General features: G+C 42.8%; 1 protein-coding gene across 1 annotated transcript; it reads right to left on the reverse strand.

The window, feature by feature from the left end:
- Nucleotides 1-9,035: 9,035 nt before the first annotated feature.
- Nucleotides 9,036-19,721, reverse strand: XRCC2 (X-ray repair cross complementing 2). The gene is made up of 3 exons (XM_068673421.1): nt 19,567-19,721; nt 15,470-15,551; nt 9,036-10,022 (listed from the first exon to the last, which is right to left on the reverse strand). Exons 1-3 carry the CDS (start codon nt 19,603-19,605, stop codon nt 9,307-9,309), a joined length of 837 nt encoding a protein of 278 aa, XP_068529522.1. The 5' UTR covers nt 19,606-19,721; the 3' UTR covers nt 9,036-9,306.
- Between the last annotated feature and the right edge of the window lie 1,657 nt (nt 19,722-21,378).

Here is a 21,378-nt window from a genome sequence, read left to right on the forward strand (position 1 = left end):
AATTTGCTGGAATTTAGCATGTGGCGGATTGGCAGGAGGCAACTTTAACTTGGGCTCTGCAGGCTGAGATCCTTTCATTACACGGACGACCCTGAGTCATGCCAACAGAGCAGCACCCGTGGTAATGTGTTGCTGTTGATGGCTTTTGTGTAAAGTCACACTTAAACAATGCAATTATGGCCTCAACAACTACAACAACAACAACAACAACAACAACAACAACAACAACAACAAAGGTAGAAACAATCAAGATCTACATTATTTAAGCATCCGGTTGTACGCAAGATATCCAGAGTCTAGTGATAAGTACAGAGTTATTGTGCAAGGGGTACCATTTAGAGGCTGAAGGCCACTTACTTATGCAAAGCTGCACTATACTGAAGCCTTTTAGACCTGCATTTGCTAAATCATTTTAAAACAGACCTTTAAGCTTTGCTGTTTCATGGCAGAACTTTCAGCAAGCTGCATTCTCAACTATCTTCTACTTTTGCTTTCATACATTAAAAGTGGATACTTGATTTGAACAAGGCCATTATCTGTAGGTCTACAAAAAGCCATCTCCTTATTCAGGAGCACTTAAGGCTTTTAGACAATTGCATGTACTGGGAGGGGAGGAACTGCTGGTTCCTTATATCAGACTACAACCCAATCTCTCTCCTGCATTTAAAACCTAACGTTACCCTACCCAGGATTATCAGGGTCTTCTTCTGAGCATCAAAACCAAGGAACTAGTGAGACTTGTAGGTAAATAAGCCAAGTCTGCAATGAGGCGAGGCTCCATTCTCCATGCCAGTCTGTACTTGTATTTATTCTGCTTTACAATGGACTTCTTTTGGCACAGGGAGATTCACTGCACTGAGCTTGGGCACACTGCTTCAGACATGGAAGAAGTCTGGGATGGGAGACCACAGCGTAAGAATATTTACTTTGCACTCAGTTTTTGTTAAATTTGCTGGAGCTAAAGGGTTTCTCCGTTCATTCCTTTTGAATGTCCTGTTTTGTGTGATGACGATTTTGTGAGATGAAATATCTTCTGTCCTATCTGTGTGTTGTTGTCATTCACACCAAGAATCCCGGAGTCAGGAAAACATATGTTTTAGTCTGGGGATGAATTAGCATTTTAGTTTAAGTACAGCCTACTCCATAATTATACAGAATGGTTTTTGGAAAGAGAATCTGAAAATGTACCTAGTTCCCAGGAATAATGATTTTGGCCTCAAATAAATGGCAGGATAACAGTGATGCTGCTATCCTCCAGAGCAGGGATTAGCCAGTCTCCAATTGTAAATATTGGGAATAAAGCACACATCGAACCTCAGTGCTGCTATTTTGTGATTTCTTATCCCAACAGAGAGGTAACATTTGTGTTGCCTTTATTTTCCTAGAAGCTAGACCTTGCTCCTGGAGAAAACAGATTGTAGGATCAAAAGAGCTCTACAGAGGCAGCCTTGGTGCTCTGTCTGTGCGTTTCCATCTGCAGGCTCTAATTCAGCTGTGCTGGGTATGTAAAAGTGCAAATGCAGAAGGAATAGTTCAAAGTTGTACTCTTGGCTTTCATACGCTGCAGCATTTTGTTCTCTTTATATCCACTGTGTTTATTTAAATATCTTTCTATCTACCTGTAGCTCTGCCTGCACCACCTTCTGGTGCTCCCTTCTACTTCTGCCATTGTCTGCGGTATCTTTGATCAATCCAGGAGCGGAACAACACCGCTGTGTAACGCTCAGTCCAAGCTGGAGCATGGATTCAGTCCAGGAGATAGGTCCAGAGGCTGTGCCCCTTTCTTTCCCCTTGCCTTTCCTATCCCCCCTGGGTAGGATACCACCCAAACTGGGACTTACCAGAAAAGGAAGCATTGGGAAATTTTGTTTCCTGGAAGAGATACTAGTAGTGGCCATAAAACCCTAACAAAGAAGAAAAGAAAAGGCTGTTTTGAAATCTCAACACTGTTATGCTGCTCTGATTTCTTAGCAGTCAGCCCTTTGCTGATACTGGTAGGGATGGGTAAAATGGCACTGGGACCGACAGACACGACCTCTGCCCTTCAATCAGAGAAGCAAAACCGCTCGAGTTTCTTCACAAATCGAACGTGACTCAACGCAAATCTGAAGCAGGTGATCCCACCAAACCAGAGCCATGTGTAGAGCTAAGGAACTTCAGTAACAGGAGGGGAAGGGGTTTACTTGGTGCTTCTTGTACCGCGGTACTGCCACCACAGGGATGTCCTGGGGGAAGAGGGGACAAGCAATGAGACCCATCACCATGTCTAAGTGTGGTGCTCTGGGAGGAGAGGAGATGACAGGAGAAGAGAGGAGAGGAAAGGAATCTGCTCTCGCCATGCAGGACCTCCCAGCCTTGATGCGAAGTGCTCTTTGGGCTCTCAAGCTGGTGGTGGGTCACGGGGGTGCTTACTGACATTGGTGTGTGTTGATCCATAAGCAGCAAAGATCTGAAAAGTGCCAGAAATTCCCATTTCCACCACCAAGAAGGGCTGATTTGCTGTTGTGCTGAATACATGTATAATGAAAACGAGGTGCATTAGGATTTACCTTCTGAGTCTGGAGGTGTCCCACTTATTACCCTGCCACTGTGGGAGACAAAACCTTTGCTGAGCATTTAGCAGTCAATGGTTCCTTCAGGGGGTCGATGAAGATTAGAATAATAATCATACTTTGAGTGCTGCCATGGATTTTGAAGCCCCTTTCTCTAACTGCATGGCCTATTTCAGTACCTTGGTCTACTGGCTTCCATAGCCTCATTACCTACATGATTGGTCTGTATCGTTTGCTTAGGTTATTCACAAATTTTGTTAACAACTTGACTTTTTCTGGTGGATGAAAATAGAAGTGTATTTGAGTGGCAACCTGCTGTTCCTACCAGGACAAGCTCAGCAGGTTCAGAAGAGCAGCTGAGCAGCCCCGGTGGTATGTCCTCTCCTGCCAGGTCTTCCTCTTCATGGTGGCCACTGGCTGCTCCTGCAGCCTCCTGGACATTTTAGAGTGTGCCCTTCCTAGCAAAGCTATTCCTTGTCATCGTGGGCATTTCCTACAGGCTCTTGAGTGAAACTGAGTCCTTTGCCTGCCAGTTTCTGATAATCACATGGCTTTCCTTTCTCCCAGGCTTTAGGAAAACCTAGAGGAGCTCCCACAACAGCCTCCCTTCTTCCCTGTTCCTTCCCATCCTGCTCCCCTACTTAGCCTGGCCAGTAGTCAACTTCTGGTGTGGCTGTGTGAGGTGGTAAGCTCGTTGGGTGAGAAAGGGACAAGCTCTTACTCATTATTCAGCCTTGAAACAGACAATTTTGTTAAAATCCCCTTCACAGTTTCATACCCCAGAGCCTCTTCCCAGCTGCCCTTCCATGTGTTTTGAACGTGGAGGACAAGAGACCTCCATCAAGGTGGCCTTGGGGTGATGCTGCCTAACAAGTAGGGACCCTCCCGAGGTCCAGTGTCCTCATACAGGCACTGCCACAGCTAATACATTAACTGGGGGACAATATCCTACTGTCGAACCAAAACGGTAAGGGTATGCTAATTTTTGAGCAAGGCCAGGGGAGCACAGCAGGCTGCACATTGCTGAACTAACCCCTCACGATGCTGTGGAGCTGGGCTGGCACAACTGCCCCCGTGCAAAGCCGTGAGAAGGGTTTCCAGGCCTTATCTTGTTGGGGACATACTAACTAAAAATCCCATTTGATATTCTCTGGGAAGACGGTCAATTTTTTGGTGCCGTTAATGCCATTTTCTGCCACATCGTGGGACTCATCTTATTTGTGCCTTGTAATTGTGGTGTGCCACGTGGTGCCTTGTTACTTTCATAATCACTTTTTAACAGATCTGAAGAGCACTCTGCTTAAATGTTGCAAGACGAAAGCAGCTTCGGAGCCGTCAAATCTGCCTGAGATTTTCCTGGGCAGAAACCTGCCTTGGTGAGATCTCCACCAACGTGTACTGATTTTCTCACTGCATGGTCCAAGCGCAGCACGGCCTTGTAACATGGGGTGATGCTTCAAGTCACACGCTTCTGTGGAGAAGGATTCTTCATTGGATGTGACGCCTGCTCACTCACCTCCTTTGCAGCACTCCTGTTAGTATTAGGGAGGAGGAGGGTGGGAGTTCATGGAGATGTTGGGCTGGAGACAGCTCTGCTGGTGACAAGGTCTAAACAGAGCTTTGGAGATGCCCTTCAGAGACTGGACTACCCACTGCAGCACGGCCTGCTTCCTTGGCAGTACGCTGAAATGTGAGGACACACAGATATCCCAAGTTAAAAATCCTAAAAATCCTAAAAAACCCATTCATCTCTTCATAATCTGGACAGCTGGTAAGGGTGATGTAGAGTCCATCCCTTGACCTTCTCCAAACCACTTCTGAGGCCTTGACGTTTACCTGCCACTGCCAGGAATCCCATGGCATTGCTTGGCCTCTTTTTGTACTAACAGCCTAAAAATCTTGTCTTTCTTATACTCAGGAACCAAAACTTCTTCTCTTTCATCTCTCCCCAGAGGGAGAGGAGGTCCTTAGTACAGGCCTGGTTAGATGCATGAAAAGAAGCCTGGCAAATGGTTTAAATTAGAAAGTCTAGTGGCTGTGCCAAGGCCTGCAGTACAAGAGCGCCAAAATCAGGAACACGGCCATTCACCGGCGTTTGCAAGGCACTGACATTTCATCACCTCTCTCCACGAGCACCGGGGCCCACGTGGGTACATGGAGCAGTCATCTGGGGCAGGATGGAAAGCAGGGGGGGAGAGCAGAAGGAGGCCTGCCCGACTTTTCCTAAGGAACGTCACAGCCGTGTTTCTTCAAAAGCCTCTGCTCCGATGAGAAGTTATTCCTGATCACAAAGTGAAACAAAAAACATACCAAAATGATAAAATATATATATATATATATTTAACATTTAATTCTTCCTGGATCCAAACCAGCAGTTTTTTATTATTATTATTATATATATTTTTAACCTTCATTATAAATAAGCCATGCAGCACCTACATAGCCAAATCCATCATCAGTTTTATCTCTTAGTTGGAAGAACCTGCAGGTCAACTCTGGCCAACTTTGTACTTCAGAGCATTACCATGCTAGACGCGTTAGTTAACAGTTTAAGAATCTTTTTGTCTTACTACACATTATTCATAGCCCAGTGCTTTTCTGCCTTCTTTCAGGCACAGAGATGGCCAGACTGTTAATTTCAGAGGCTGCTGTAGGGCATCGGGGTTTTCTATCCAGAAGATCATGCAGATGCATTGCACGGATGCTCCTTTCCCAGTCTGAAAGATTTTTCCACTGCCAAAGGCTTCCAAGTTCTTCCAGTATTTCCTCCTTGTTATAAAATCCACAAGTCTTCCGATATTCTGTAGTTGCTGGAAGCATCACAACTGTCTGCAGCTCTTACTCCCATCAAGTATTTGTTGCAGCCTCCTACGTAAGCCCAAGCTCGGCGATGTGGCATGGCTTTCCCTCCAGGTGGGGACTGAGTTTGGCACAACAACGTTGCCTGTTGCCCCAGTATGATATTTGTGTAGGAAAATATATTTGAATACAGAGGGTCAAGAGACTATTATTACAGCAGGCACTGGAAATAACCAAAATGTCACGTTCCTCTCCAGGACGTGGCCCAAGCCTGACGTCCAGTGGACATCAAAACAGGATTGCTTTCTGCCTTTGTCCATTAGTCTCCAGTAAAAACAACTGTGGGCATGTTTCCACATGTGAACCTTTACCTTGTGCCATTTCCAGACTCGACAGAACATTAAGGGGCTGGCATCAGTTATGTAAGAAAAAGGAAACTCCAATTTTATGTGCAAGTAGAAACTTAAACCAAGCAAACTGGTATTTGTGTTTTATTTGCTCTATTAAAAAGCCTAGGAATACAAAACACTTTTTGCTGAATATAGAAATGACATTTTCTTTTCAGGTGTCTGCAAAAATACAGGTTTATCCGAAAAATAAATAGAAAACCTGCAAAATGCCTTAATTTGTTTTTGCTAAAAAGCTCTCTCATTATAAAAGGATGGGGAAAAAAAGGGTGAACTAAAAAAAGGGTGAACTTCCTCTTTATTTCAGGCTTGCTGCTTTAATTCACTGTTGCATATGAAGCAACAAACAGGAATTCTAAGGAATGTAAAAAGTTCCTATGGCTACAAAAGCCGTGATAATACAACATTCAGCTGAAGTACAATGACACTGACATGAAAGGATTTTCATTTCTAAGAAATACTTGGATAAATTAGAGTTTGGGTACATGTGCGTTCTTCACTCCTCTTAACAACACACGGCGGCACTTATCTTTTGCAGGGCTGCCAGCGACATGGACCAGCTCACCCCAAATGTTCTCCCTCCCTGTAGGGAGACGGAGCTGCGGCAGCACAGGTCACTGCAGGCTCTGCAGGTGGCTGCAGACTGGGCGGTAACAGGTCCTGGTGAAAAAGGAGACTTTGGAGGAAAAAGAAAACATGGTAAAAAAAAAAAAAAAAAAAATTAATACCCACAGTTAATTAAAGTACAAAAATTGCTGCTACCCAGGTTCTTTATCACTGCATCTGTTTCAGATTTATATCCTAAAGGTTCGTTTTTCCACATAGCATAATTCTGGCAGAGCATAAGGTCAGCACGCTCCCAAATTGCGTACTGCCTACCCCTCCTGCAAGCTTACAGGGATATGCTGATGCTCTGCGCTTCTGAAAGCAAGGCTCGATGTGTACCCAAAGCAAATGTGCAGAGCATGAATATTACAATCAACAGAAAAGTGCAAAATCTGCCTGCTTTCAAAGTAAAATAAACAGTGAATTTTCAAAATTTCCCGAGGTAAACTCTTTCTGATCAACTAGAACTTTGGCTTCATTTCAGTTTATGCATTTATTTTATATTACAATGCAAAATATGAACTAGACTGTGAATAATAGAAAAGCTTTCTTTTCCAGATGGGAATACCAGAACATTTCCATTGTTGTTGTTGTTGTTTTCTTTCTCAAACATATTTTAGCAAGTACACTTTTATGAAGCAGTTTATCTTCAGCAGAGTTGCACTCTGATAGAAAAGGAGTTTGTTGGTTTTTAAAGTAGAAATCATGTAGCCGTGTAATTTTCACTTTTAAGAGGTCTGTAGTTATATTTTTATCTTCCCTTTTTTTCCCTTTTTTTTTTTTTTTTTACAAAAGTGAAGGTATGTCTGCATAATAATTCCCAGTGGAAGCGTTCACTCATATTAAAAAGAACTAGCTCTGCTTCAGACTAGATTGAATGTTTAAGTTTTCTGCTTTTCATGTATTTGTATACTTATGTTCTGAAGTAGGTAACAGTCATGATGGAAGAGAAAGCACAAATGAAATGACAAAGTCAATAAAACCATCACCTCTTTGGAGATGTTGAAAAGGGAACGTCCACACATTATGTCTCACAAAAAAAGAACTGAAGGCATGAAGTGATCAAATGGTTGGAGATGAGAAAAAAAAAAAAAAAGGAAGTTCTCCCACAGAAAGAATGATTAAACTGAATTAATTTTGAAGAGATGTGGTGGAGTCCAAGGGGATAAGTAAGTTGGAAATGGATTGGGTGAGTACATGGAGGATAGGTTTGATCGTTGGCCATCAGACACTGGTCCGAATGCAACCTCTGGTCAGGAGCTCCCCAAAAACACAGCAGTAGAAGCCGGGAGCACTTGTCAGTGAGAATTGACTTTTCTGATGCTCCTCCCAAGGCCTCTGGAAACAGCTCCTGCTCCAGGTGGGCTGGAGGGATGCACAGCTGTCCAGAACCTTCCCAAAAATCCAGTGGATTTTTCAAGCAAGCAAAAAAAAAAAAAAAAGAATCCAACAAAAATCATGCGGATGCCCAGTTCCACGAACAAGAGGATGGACACATACTCCCAACTCCATACACAGAAGCCTGGGCACCCGAGCCCACTTGTGTACTGCAGGGAATTCAGGCATACATCCAGCTTGGAAAGGCTGGGTTCAGAAGTCAGGAAATTAAAAGGTAAGGCATCTTCCTCAACAAGATACTGTGCTAGGTACTCCTTAAATATGCATTTTTATTAATAATCTGTTCAATCTAAACTATAAAACGTGTTGTGCAACATGACTGAACGAATATTGCTGTGAGAAATATTTTCCCCTTGTTTGAGTAATTTAAATTTGTAAGCTAATGTAAGTTTTTGTATTAAATAATGTACTGTGTGCAATTTTCTTTCTTGTAAAGCACTTTGAAGCTTTCAAAGGGCACTCTAGGTTAATAAATAATATGGTATCCTTTGCCAGAACTGTAGGGCATTTCCCATAAGTTCTGAATCTTCTCTGCCAGAATTGCAACACGTTGCATGCCAAATCCTGCACACAAATGTTCTACATGTGGCAAATGCATATTGGTGAAGACCAGAGGCATGGCATTCCTGGATTTCTTAGGGGGAGCGGGGGAAGGGAAAGAAGTGGGAGGGAATAATGAAGGAGGGCAGGGAAGAAATTTATGTGTGTGCATACATCTTAAAAAAAAACACCACACACAAACCAACACCACCCACGCCAACCCATAGCCCATCCTTCATTATTTTCAAAGACTAAACAGCTTGCTGCATGCAGAGCAAACTCCCAAGTACCCAGAGCTGAGTTTTTCCTTCATTTATGGCAACAGGCTTCCATTTTTGTGATAGCTTTAGATTCTTCAAACCCAGATCCCCCTAAAGGTCAAAACACCAGCAATCCTGGCATCTCATGTGATAAAATAAGCAGAGAGATTGTGAGGCTGGAGAACCATGGTCGGGACTACTGCTATTTAACAGGCTGCGAAAGCGAATCCTCCTCTTCAGGCAGAGTTGTGAATGCATTTCATATGCCCTAGGCTACTGGGAATGAACCAAGACCAGTATTTATGAAAAGTCAACACTTGGCCTTTTTGCAGTCTACCCCACGGAAAAGTCGGCTTCTACGTCTCTACCCTGGGAAAAGAGGAGTGAAAAGCAGTAAGACCCAGAAATGAAGTCAGCGCCTTTGACTGCGTATCACAAAGGTTACACTAATGAAGGATACTAGGAGGTTTAAATGACTTTGGTTATAATTTTCTTGATTTAATTGCTTCCTGCATTAAGCACAAACAAATAATTGCCAACATTCCTCACTGGTTGGGACTGAACGCAAACAGTAATTCAAAAATGTTCAGGTTTCCTGCCCTTTGCTAAATTTTAAGAAAATGATAACAAAAATTCGTAATCACCCAGCAACAAACAGCTCATTTAAAAGCTACTAAAAGCTACTTAGAGCTTTCCAGGCCTTAAGCACCAAGATTTGCTAGGCATTTAAAAAACAAACTGAAATTAAAACTGAACACCGCATTCTGCAACACTAAATGAACGTTTTACAACATTGTTTTTTTTGAGGTGGCAAGAAACGACTGTAAAACCTTTGCTGTTGCCAGAATTAAATTGCTTGGAGAAAAATATCCTGTGGGTTACCATTTGTTGCCATGATTTACAGAGATAAGGCCTGTAGTCCGTATCAAATTCATGCTGAAGCTTTAAAGGAAAAAAGCTTTCTGCAGAGCTTGTAGATTTCTGCATAATTGTCTGCGTTGTTGCAAACAGGGCTAAGTGGTGTTCCCTCACAAGCTTTTCAAGAAAGTTTGCACATTTCTTCAGATTCATCTCCTGCAAGTTAAGACTCTCCCCTCCGTTGCTTCTGTCTATCCAATAAAAAGCTGATATGCTATCTACAATCAAAAGGCAGAGAGAGGGGTGAGTGCAGAACATGTTTTCTAGAGAGTGAAGAGTGAGAAGTAACTGGGTGCTGCTATTGCAGTTCACAAGAAAAAGCCTTCCCAGGCACTGCTTTATCATTTCTTCTGTGCTTTGCACCAGTCTGTGCTCAAGAATGGTCACTAGACGAAGCATATCGAAATGGTAGTCTGTGTCAATGAACATGACTTCTACTTCCAGTCCTCCTCCTGACTTTGGAATGATGCAGCGGGCTACCAGGTGGTAGAGCATTTCAGTTTTTCCTGTTCCTTCTGGACCGTGGAATTCAATGACATCTCCTGTTCAAAAACAAAGAAGCAAGCTGTCACGTGAGGCCGTTTATAGCTCAGAGTCAAATTTCAGTGCTTACGGAACCAATATTCACTATTTCACTCATTGGAAAATGTGTTTCTGAAAGCTTTGAGAGCCATCAAAATTGTTTAAATCCTGGTTGGCATCTACCAAGAGAAATTCTGATTTTCAAGGAAGGCCTCTGAAGCGAGGGAAGTCAACTGGCAGCAACAGTTGAAAAAAAGCCTGCCAATAGCATCTAGGACAATGATACCACTAAGGGGTTGGCAACTGGATTTCATTTATCAATACAGGTAGATGAAGGTTGAAAAGGAAACTGCGACACAAAAGAGAGTAAGAAACCATCTATTTACATTATGTACATAAAACTAAGAAAAAAAAGTAAAGGACAAGAAAAAAAAAGTTGATGTTAGAGGTCTAAATCACATTGGCATATCTATTTTTACAGCACAGGTTGTCCTTCAACACGTTATGTCTGCTGTGTGCTTGTTTGGTAGCTGCACACATCACAACATAACAACAGGAATCTGAGCCCACATATTTTTTTATGTGACCACAATAAGAAGCTGCTTCTTTTGTCAGAAAGGGGCTTGCAGGTTGCTTAAACTCCAGGCAATGAGTGCTGTCTGAAGCAGAGGTCTCTGTTCATACATACACTCAGCCTAACTGCCTGATCTGTGTGTCAGTAACATAAAAATCACGTGAATTTAACAAGTTAATTAAAAAAGCATTACCCATGACTAGGAAATCAGTTCAAATGGGAATGCAAGAGACTCCAAAGCCTTTTCCAAAAGCCTCTTATGTCTTAAAATCAGAGCAAGACTCTAAAAAAAAATGGTTAATTTATGAGGTGTCCTTTCCAAAATTCTAATTTAGAACTGGATTATTTATCATATTCTGGATTTTAGGCAGCAGGGTAAATACAAGCAGTAAGGAGAACACACAACGATAGCTATAGGAAAGTCATGGCTTTTTATGGCCTTGGCAAGTGCCAATGGGCTAACAGCTTTCCATAGCAGGATGCAAGAGTAGAGAACTAATTGCAACTTCACCTGAACGTGTTTGTGCCTGCCTGAGTTAGCAGGGTAAACTCAGCTCACAGAGGATGCCCTTATTTGCACATGCAAATGTCAACACGCAGCTTGGGACAAGGGGCAGAGTGTGGCAGGGAAAGACTAAGCTCCTCACCTATTGCAAGTGTTGTAAGGAATTTACCCCTGATGTGACAATTCGCCCATTTCAGTGGCACTCAGCCTGCCTGCCTCTCCATATTCAAGTTCCCTGCTCCTCCAAAACTGCAACACCAGTTTCCTGAAATTCTGATAATTTGAAACTTATTTAAGAAGCTTGATTGCCTCCCAAACCTTCATTTATCTGTTCTGAATGGCTCTCCCCACTTTTGAGATGAAAGGTGACTACACATCCTATGACACAGATCTTCACTTTCTCTTCCCGTTGAGAAGTCGCAATTTGCAGCTCCACCACTTGCAGCCAGCTGATGCTCTGCTTTGTTACATCCATTGCGCTGGTGACATAACAAACCTGTGACAACAGGACAGGTTTTTTTTTGGAGAAATCCTTCCAAATACGCTGGGTAGGCCCTCCTACTTCAAGTCCACTGAAATATTTTAGAACAAAGGCATTTGTTCTGAGGCATTTCTCATTAAAGAACAAACTGTATGTTCTTCCTGCCCCAGGTTTTGGCACAAGGCTTCTGCCACCCTGAGTGGCATTGCTGAATCCAGATCAATGGACTGGGCCACTACCCAACGTGGATTGCTAGACCTACCTTCACTGCAAAATACCTTGTTTAAAGAAAACACAGTAACTCTGTGCCCTTTCAGAAGCAGCAGCGGGCAGATCTGACTTACTAGTTGGTATTATGCAAACAAAATGATTCTGTGAAGTGCTTGACTCTATCCATTTGAAGATGTTTTATCAGGAGCTCTGTCTAACCTCCTACAGCACATCACGTAAGAGACCTGCAATGCACAGAACATTGGAGGGGCCTTTATTGGCAGAACTAACTCATTTATTTAAGTAAAAAATATAAGCTCAGTGAAAAATCGTTCTTAAGAGTTTTTGTGGTGGCTTATAAATGTTAACAGCACGACAGCTGAGCACCTGTCAAAGTTTGTTCCGTACTGCCCCAAAAGATGCACACCCGGGTTGCAGTTTGACCAAAACACGGACATTGTGCTGACACTCCAAAAAGACTAAGTTTGGACTGTAAGAAAACCTCAAGGGAGCAGGGGATTTCTGTGCCTTCACGATTATTGAAGAGACTGCCCACAGAAAGAACTGGGGCAAAACAGGAGCCATTTATAGCAACAACTGTAAACGCAGGGTTTCATTAAATTAGCAACCAGGCTGTAACGGTAAGATAACGAGGGGAAATTCATCCTTCTGGATTAGAGCGGACAAACAGTGACACAGCAGAGGAGGAAGTGTGGCCAGCAGTGTTTTCAAAAAGCCACTGACACTATCTCTCATGTTAGGTCATGGAAGAAACTAAGTGATCAGTACCAGCATCATCCATTAATGTCAAAACAGTTTGAGAGGAGGATTAGTAAAGAGATACTGTCAAGGGATGGAAACAGTCTGGGAGGCCAAGTAGGGACAGACACTTTAACATGGAAGAAAGTTAATGGGATTTTTTTTTTTTATTAGAATTGGTGTTGCCCAACATTACCAGTTCATCTACCAGTAGATTAATGTCCCATTAGCTTGGCAAAAGGCGGAGAAGACAAACTAATTGGGTTAATAACTTAAGGCTGTGAAGGTTTTAACGTATCAAGATAGATTATCAGAGTGATTTCATAGGAAATTCAGCACTGCCAAATTCAAAAAGTATGTTTTAAGGAGTAACCCAACACATCGCTTGGCTCGTAGCAGCTTGAACTGGAGACAAACTGGAGCTGGCCCACTACAGGCAGACTACAGAGCACAATGGTCCACTGCTATGCAACGTTGCATAAACTTCAATTTTCATATAACACTAATATATTTTTAACTAAAACATTGTGCTCAGTTCTGGTCATCTTTTCCATGTTATTGTTTCAACTACATTAGTCTTAAAAATTTCCTGTAATCATTACATTAGTGAATGTTGGTAAAACTGTTTTCTGACACTGGAGTTAGAGGCAGACAATTAGAATACTCAGCACTAGCTTTACAGGTTTCATACCATCAAATACCTTGAAGTTACTGGGCTACTGATTTATAATATTGTACAGAAACGGTCATTGATATTTGTACCATCTGTAAGTGGGGTAGAAAGGCCTAATATTTATTCCAAATTCATTTTGGATGTCACACTGCTGCTGAACATTGGAGTTTTACATGGACACCCACACCTTTACATCAGGGCCACAGGAGAAATACGCCTGGCAATAGCGGAAGCTTACTTAATGCTCATGTCACTTTTCCTCCACTCCAGAAGAGCTCAAATGGTATGTAATTAATACACTTATGTCTTCTTAAATACACAGTTCCATCACAATCAGAATCACGGCACTACCTATGTTAACTGTTCCTATTCTGTAGTATTCTGACATGCATGTTACGAACACTTAATGATGACGTAACCTTTATATGGTTTATTGGAACTTTATATATACGTAGCTTTGTTACAAATACCATCGGGAAAAAGAAAATATGTAGGTCACCACGTAGCTTTAATCATACCATTTCTTTGTGGGCAATGTGTTCCAGTAGTCCCTAATGACCTACTAAATGCCAAGTTCATGACAAATGGAGAGGTAGATCTTCAACAGGGATTTAAGACTGAATAACGAGAACACACATCAAAATAACACATGGACTCACATAAATATATATACTGTGATATTAAAAGACAAAGCAAAAATGAAATAAAAGGTGAAGGCCATTTATATATATATAAAGATCTCTGCTAACTTTATGCAACTCCATTAGTGTCAGCCAAGAAGCATGACCAATACAGATAATAATTGATGCCATTTGTTAAAAGCAGAAGAAAAACAGAAGTGCTTCCCAAGCTCAATGTATGTGTTGGCACGGGGAGAAACCAGTGATGAAACTAGAAAGTTTCCAGCCATCTCAGAACTGAGGTTCTGGAAGAGTTGTTAGACGTGAACAACCTACATAGCTTTAAAATCAAAGTTGAAAATTTTGGGAATGGAGTTATTTAACGCTGTTGACTGCAACACCAAGGGCAATTACTGAATCCCAGGAAGGCTGCTCGGAGGCTGTTCAACCAGAGCAGGCCCAGGTCAGTCCCAAACATTTGTTACTTGTATGTAAAGTACTTAAAAATAGACTGAAATATCAGCATTTCCTATAGCTGCATTTCTTTCAAAATAAAAATATTTCTTCTTAAACAAAACAACAACAACACAGACATGTTATGACTCCAGGAGCCTTTTGAAGCCTACACCAGTTTCACTACTGGTTCTTAATTCTTCTTGTCGCAATTCAGAACTGAGAGTGTTTAAATAATCTTCCATACTCCGCTCCATTCGCAGTGACTTACCAGTATTTCTCTGCCCTTTGTCTTTGTTATATCACATTTGAAACTTCTAGGGGCAGGCATCATATATTGCTAAACCCTTAATGTACTCCCAAGTGCTGCAAAATAGTACGTGAATGGTCTCCCAGAGACTGCATTTGTGGACTACGCATCATCTCTCATCCAATTATCTTGATTCTTTTTATTGCTTTTTCTGCCATTTCTTCTGAACCTTCTATGATTTGTGGGAATTCAAATTGCAGACAAGTATGCTGATAACCACTGCAGCCACATACTTTTCATATGAAGCCCATTCATTCATTCATACATGTATATATATATATATATATTCAACAACTGTGGTATCTCATAGCATGAGCCTTTCAGTTTGCCATCCATGTGCCTTTTTTTATTATGTATTTCTAGTTTTGTATAATCAGAGTAGTCTTTTCCATTGTAGAATCCATGAAATTTCACATAATCTGGAAAAACAGGCAGAATTCCTGGATAATCAAGAAATTACTAATTGTGTTTATTTCTATTTAGCTCAGTATTTCTTTCATTACAACATCCAATCTTGATTTTAAAACTTCTTGCTACAAGACTCTACCTTAAACTTGTACAGGTGTCAAAAAGACCACTGATTAAAATTAAAAAAAAAAAGGTAAGTGACAATGTAGAACAAATATCTGCAAAACTCTATGGTAACCAACATGCTTGGTATTTACTCACCTACACCTGTGCTTTAAAACCCATAAAACATTTTAAAGCAGAATAATGCTCAGGAGGATGACTTTGCATTATTTCACTTTATCTGGTTTGCCTAAAATCACATTAAGAGTTACAATTCTGAATCCAAGGTAAAAAGATCTATTTGAATGCTTCTCTCTGAGAAAACTTTCACAATGACATTTTTGCATAAATAGGATAGAGATACATTTTTACCATGACCAGGGGATCCTTCTTCAGCAAACAGACAAGGTTCAAGATTTTTCAGAGAACTTCTGCCCTCAAGGCGTGCGAGTAGCTTTTAAAAAAGGATAGAAGAGACATGCTGTCAGCTCAAAACGATGGGTCTTGGGAATCACATTGAAAGGACTCCAAGAACCGGGAGTTTTCAATGACAGTCCTATCAAAAGATTGGTTTGATTTGAAAACATTTTTATAAACACATAGGCACAACCACAGTCTTTGGGTACAGGAGCAGAAGTTTCCACCCTTACAAATAATTAACACACAGATTCCGTGGCAATAAGGAGTGGATATACACTAGAAGGAATATAGCTTAAAGAAAATAATAAATAATAATAATAATAATAATAAAACAGAAAAAGCTGCACAGGTACACCAGCAAGAGCGATTGTACAGAGCAGTGCTGCCATTTGACACAACAAAGGGATAGCAGAGCATCCGTAATAACCCACACCTCCACAAGGCCACGAGGTTGAGAGGCAGAGCATTACCCATCATGAGTCTCCTGAGTCACCCTCTCTGCATATTTATCAGTAAAAGCGCGTACATTGTATTTGCAAAGTATGCAGGACTCTCATGGACCACCTCACTCGTACTATTTGCAGTTTTGGCACACAATTAGCACTTCACCCTGTGCAAGAGCTGTTATTCCACATGTACATTAACACACACGGGAAAGGACACGACCAGGACGCTCACAGCACCTATCCTGGTGCTGAAAATTTTATTCTCCAAGACAACCAGCTGCCATTTAAAGAATTAAGCAAAACGAAAAAATCCCGTTTGCTTTTACTGCCTCTTCCTTAAAGGCAGTCATGAAAGGAGCAGTGGGCACAAACCTCTAAACACACGCTGCCTTATCTTACTTTCCTCCCTGCCATATCGATGAGGAGCATTTACTCTGAATTGTCTCAAAAGTTGTTTAAACAGTTGTGCATGTGTTTGCCTTTAATGGCAGAATAAAGCCCCATTAAATGGCCCTGAATTTACTTGAAGTGGTCATGATGGGAATTTAAGTGTGACATTTTCATTGACATTTTAACATTCCCTTCCATTAACAAAATGTCAATGTGTTTGCCTTTGTTTGCCTGTTCACACTTTTTCAGGAGAGTTTTCTGACATGTTCACTGAAGGGCCATAAAACGCTCGAACTGACCTCGCTCGGGATCTGCAGACCCTCCTGCTACGTTTCACACGTTTGTGCAGCACACAAAACAAACCTGGAGAACTCTGGAGTGTTTTGGGAACCAGCAGGTTCCCATGACCTGACCGAAGTAAAAATCGGGATGGATTTACATCCACGAGAACACACCAATGTCTCTCAGGGCACATAAAGTAAGCGCTTGCCACTACCAACCGCACTGCTGCAGACCCTACGCACGCAGCCCGGGGCTGTGGGGAGGAGAAACTTCCCCTCTTGGAGAAAGGCCGGGAATTTTGCCCCCCTCATCTGGTGCTGGAAGTTGAGAGAAACAGGAAAACCACCACAGGCTGCTGCTTTCTGATGCCCTTCAATTCCCAGCAAAAGGAAGCACCACTGGGCTGGGACACGAGGCCCCACAGGATGGTCAAAATATGGTGCTGCTGCCTCCTGCTCCCAAATTCATTCCTACATTAACAAATACATTCCCCACTGTTGTTTTTTTTTCCATTTCTTTTCTGGAAACTAAGAGCACTTTCCTCTTAGACTATTACCTCTTTAAGATTACCGCTCCAGCTTTGGAAACACACAATAGATCGATCTCTATCGTTTAAATATGAATCTGTGGTTGTTTAAATGATGAGTTCTTATGTTCATTTTAAATAACTACAGGTGCTTACTCTGAGCAGTGCTCATGTAGGTAATTTATGGTAATTTGCTGATGATAGTGCACCTGTGTTTTTATCAAACTTCTATTTACTTCCGAGTTCTGAAGCAGAATCTCCAAAGGCACTTGCCTCATTAGTGTCATGCTGTGAGCAATGGGGTTTCTGGCAGAAACAGCGAACAATTTTCCTTCAGATCTCACAAAGGTTTGTCCACACCACAACAGAAGTGATGGCAGCGAAGCTGCACCGAGATGAGGCACCAGACAGGAATCCCTCACCTCTGCAGACAGTGAAGACAGTGACAATATGGGTTCTCCCAAACCAGAAGCTGCCTTGGCTCAGCTCCAGGGAGGGCATTTCCATGTTGCCTTCTTACACTGTCTACTATGGGGGAGGAGGGAAAAAATCTATGGCAATTAAAGAGTAATCTGGATGGTGGGAGTCGGGTGTCTCATGCTGTGTTGTGGACATGGTACTTCTGGATAAAACAGTGCAATGGAAAAAGCCAGGAAAAAATAAGCCTACAATTTCAAATAATGTATTAGAGACATCTGATTCTATAATTCAACTGTAGATGCTCGTTTCTTCCTTTACAATGCTTTCATCTTCTTTTGTAGAAAACATAACCTTTTAGCAACATGCTAGTGGTAGGTCTTCAGTCATACACGTCCTTGAGAAATGCAATTACACAAACAAGAAGCTGTGCACAGGTACACGTGGTAGGAAACAAGCTATCCAGCATGAGCTGGGCAACAGCTGGGTTAAATTTCATTAATGACAGCAAGGCTGACGAGACTGAAGTATTTCAGCAATGTCTTTTATGGTTTATCAATTCAATCTTTTTAATAAAGAAATATGCATATGGGCTGTCCCATTGACTAATATATTGTAATGCTTATACTATATTGGATTCAATGAAGTTATGCATAAATGTAAGCATACACGTAGGTCTTGTCAGAGATATTACTTAATTAAAATGTTAAAGAAATTCAAATTAAATACTCTAGCTCTGCTAGAGGCCATGAGCTAACCTACAGGCTATTTATAAACACAAACACATCTCAAGCATGAGACAAAATTTAATTTTCAACCACCACAACCACTCTAACTGAGCTTCTGTAAACTTTGGGCATGAAGATGTATGCTAGCGATTTATCATTTTATTGTGAGATACCAAAGGTGTCTTGCGAGAAGTTCTAATTTGTTGCATTAATTACATCGAAGAATAAAATTATCAGACTGCGGTCTCAGCCTAACCCTCAGTAAAGTCAGATATTCTGCATGAGGCTATTTGAGGAAGTTTGCTTTAAATGAAGTTCTGTTTCAAGGGCTTTAAGCATTTTTCTTGACCACTTTCCTTACTCTTTCTCTATGCCTTAGCTGTCAGTTCTCCCCAGTTCAGGTCTGTTCATCTGTTCCACCACCGGTCGTTCTGCCACGTGAATCCCCAGCTGGTGCTGCTCATGTGGACAAATACATATAACCACTTAGACACAAATGGAAGACGTGTCCTTAATTTGTGTATATTTTTGTTGCTATCTTGTATATTTTTGTGTATAGTTGCTGACACTGGGCAGCTGTGTTTTGTGTGCCAAAAGAGCTTAAGAACTTGTGCCTTAAAAAAAAGGAGAGAGCTTTAACAAGAAATACTTACTGTCATACCTGTTTCTATGTTTTTGTACTTAGAATATCACGATACCATAACACACATTACCTAATTAACTTGCTGACTGTAAGTGTAAGTAACAAGTAACATTTAAGGGAAGGGAAAACCAACAAACCCCCGAACCCAACTCCTTTTTCTCTGAAGAACACGAAAGCAACTCCTCTTCACACGCTGTATTTAAACCAAATCTTCCTCATTTCTTTCCACAGCTCCTCCTCCTCGCTACATCCACCGCCACCGTGACAGGAGCTTCTCCCGGTGGAGCCAACCCTCGGCACCCCCCGTATCACCCCCTCTCCGGCTCCCTCGCCCTGAGGCGCTTCACAGGGCGGCGGGGCGCGGCTCTGCGGCTTCCCCTCCCCTCACACACCGCCAAGCACGGGGGCAGGGCGGCCAGCCGGGTGTACCCTGCCCTTCCCCGCACCCCTCTGGGGACAGACAGCTCGTTTACACAGCGCCCGGGCACAACGAGGGGCCGGACGGCGAGCGAAGCCCCGAGCGCGTCCACACCGCCCGCCCGCCCTGAGGGAAATGGCGGCGGGCGGCGGCCTGAGGCGGGGGGCACTGAGGGGGGGGAGGGAGGGGGGGGGCTCACCTGAGTGCCCGACTCCGCCCTCCGCAGCGCGTCACCCATGGCGCGGCTGGGGGAGGGGGAGCCGCTCCCCGCTCCGGCCCCAGCGGCGGCGGCGGTGGCGGCCACTGCGCAGGCGCCTTGGCACCGCCCGCCCGGCCCCGCCCGGCGCACGCGTGGCTCAGCGCCCAGGGTGGGCTGTGAGGCGCTGCTCGGGGGGTCGCGGGTTCGAGTCCCGCCTCGGCGCTTTGTGGGCGCCGTAGGCATTCCAATAATATTCCATATTATTCTATAATATAATAAATAAATTATTTGTTTATTTTGAAGAGCGTTTCTTTTCATATATTCTTGGTGTGTGTTTTGCTTTTATTTTTTTTTGGTCATTATTGGTGGCCCTGAACCACCACCTTGCCCCTGTGGGGAGCACCATGAGGCGTGGCGCAGGTCCTGTGGGGCGCGAGGCTGTGTTGTGCCCTGCGGGTACTGAGGGCATCGCCCCCGCCAGCCTCATGGCCAGGGAAGTCCTGCTTCCTTGGTTCTGCAGGCGAAACGTGAGCAATCTTTCCCCTGTGCGGAAATGGCCGTCTTGGGGCTGAAGTGACTCAAAGGAAACCCGTCCGCGTGGCCACCATTAAACCCCGACGCCTGCGAAATGACTCCCGCAGAAGCCAGCTCTCAATTAATGGCTTAGATGAAAAGAGCTCTGGAATATTTTGCATACATGCGTACACCTGAGCGTGCGATGCTCCTGGGCAGGATCCGGCCGCCCAGCATGTCTCGGCAGTAGGATCTGCTGAGGACTGTGGCCTGTCCGCCGCCACCGTGCAAGGCAGCCCCGAGAGGGATGACGAGCAGGGGAAAACGTGGAGAACCTGTTTGTGTTTTCCATAGGCTAAATGCTAAACCAGTGGGATAAGAATAGCAATCCCACTCCCTATCTGCATATCAAAGAACAGCGGTGATATCATCCCTTTGGGTTTAGCGAGGTTATCAGCGATACTGCACGTTCTTACAGCTAGGAGGAGAAACTGGTGGTGGTGGAGATCTTTGTTTCTTCAAAGAAATAAGTTTGTCTATATAAAAGGAGGCTCAGCTAGCTTGGGCCTGAGTACACCACAAATCTGAAAAAAATACCCTCAAATAAAAGGCATAAGCCTTGTTTACTCTTTCAACCTTTTTTCAGCCCCAAATATTCTCCCTCTAATTCAAAACACCCTGATGTTGCCACCCAAATCAAGGTTTCAGATAATTCCACAAGGACGGTCAGATTTGACCTAATTCCAAACGGTACTTCTAATGTCAAGTCCTAATATCTCATTACATCACTGAAAAGAGATGGTCTCTTTTGGACAGCTGTCGTAGGTTTTCTTATTCTCTGTGTATGGATACATATGCAAAATTATCAAAGCCAAGGAAGGTGATTAGTGAGCTTGGATGGCTACAAAGGGACACGTGGCACAAAACAAAACTGCAGTACTCAGTTTAATTTTACTGAAGGAAGCCTCTGCCTCACGTTTTGGCAAAAGCCACCATAAGGGACAGACAACCTTAAGAGTTGTGTTGCTATTGTTACAGTACCTTAGAGGTCTGAACCATATTCCCTGGAAGAGTTCAAAAGGCCTGTTAATTAGAAGCGATTGCCCTTGAAGCTGACTGATGATTGAACCTAACCCAACAGTAGAGTGGACTCATTGTGAATTATGACAAAGACACTACTCATTGCATCAACCACATTTTTTTTTTTTAATTATAGCTTCTTTGTTGTTGTTCTCCTCTAATTAAAGCAGTTGCACTAATTTAAAAAAGTGATCACTGTTTGAATTTGGAAACATAAAA

The sequence above is a fragment of the Anas acuta genome, chromosome 2 (assembly GCF_963932015.1).
Source record: "Anas acuta chromosome 2, bAnaAcu1.1, whole genome shotgun sequence".
Classification (NCBI taxonomy): domain Eukaryota; kingdom Metazoa; phylum Chordata; class Aves; order Anseriformes; family Anatidae; genus Anas; species Anas acuta.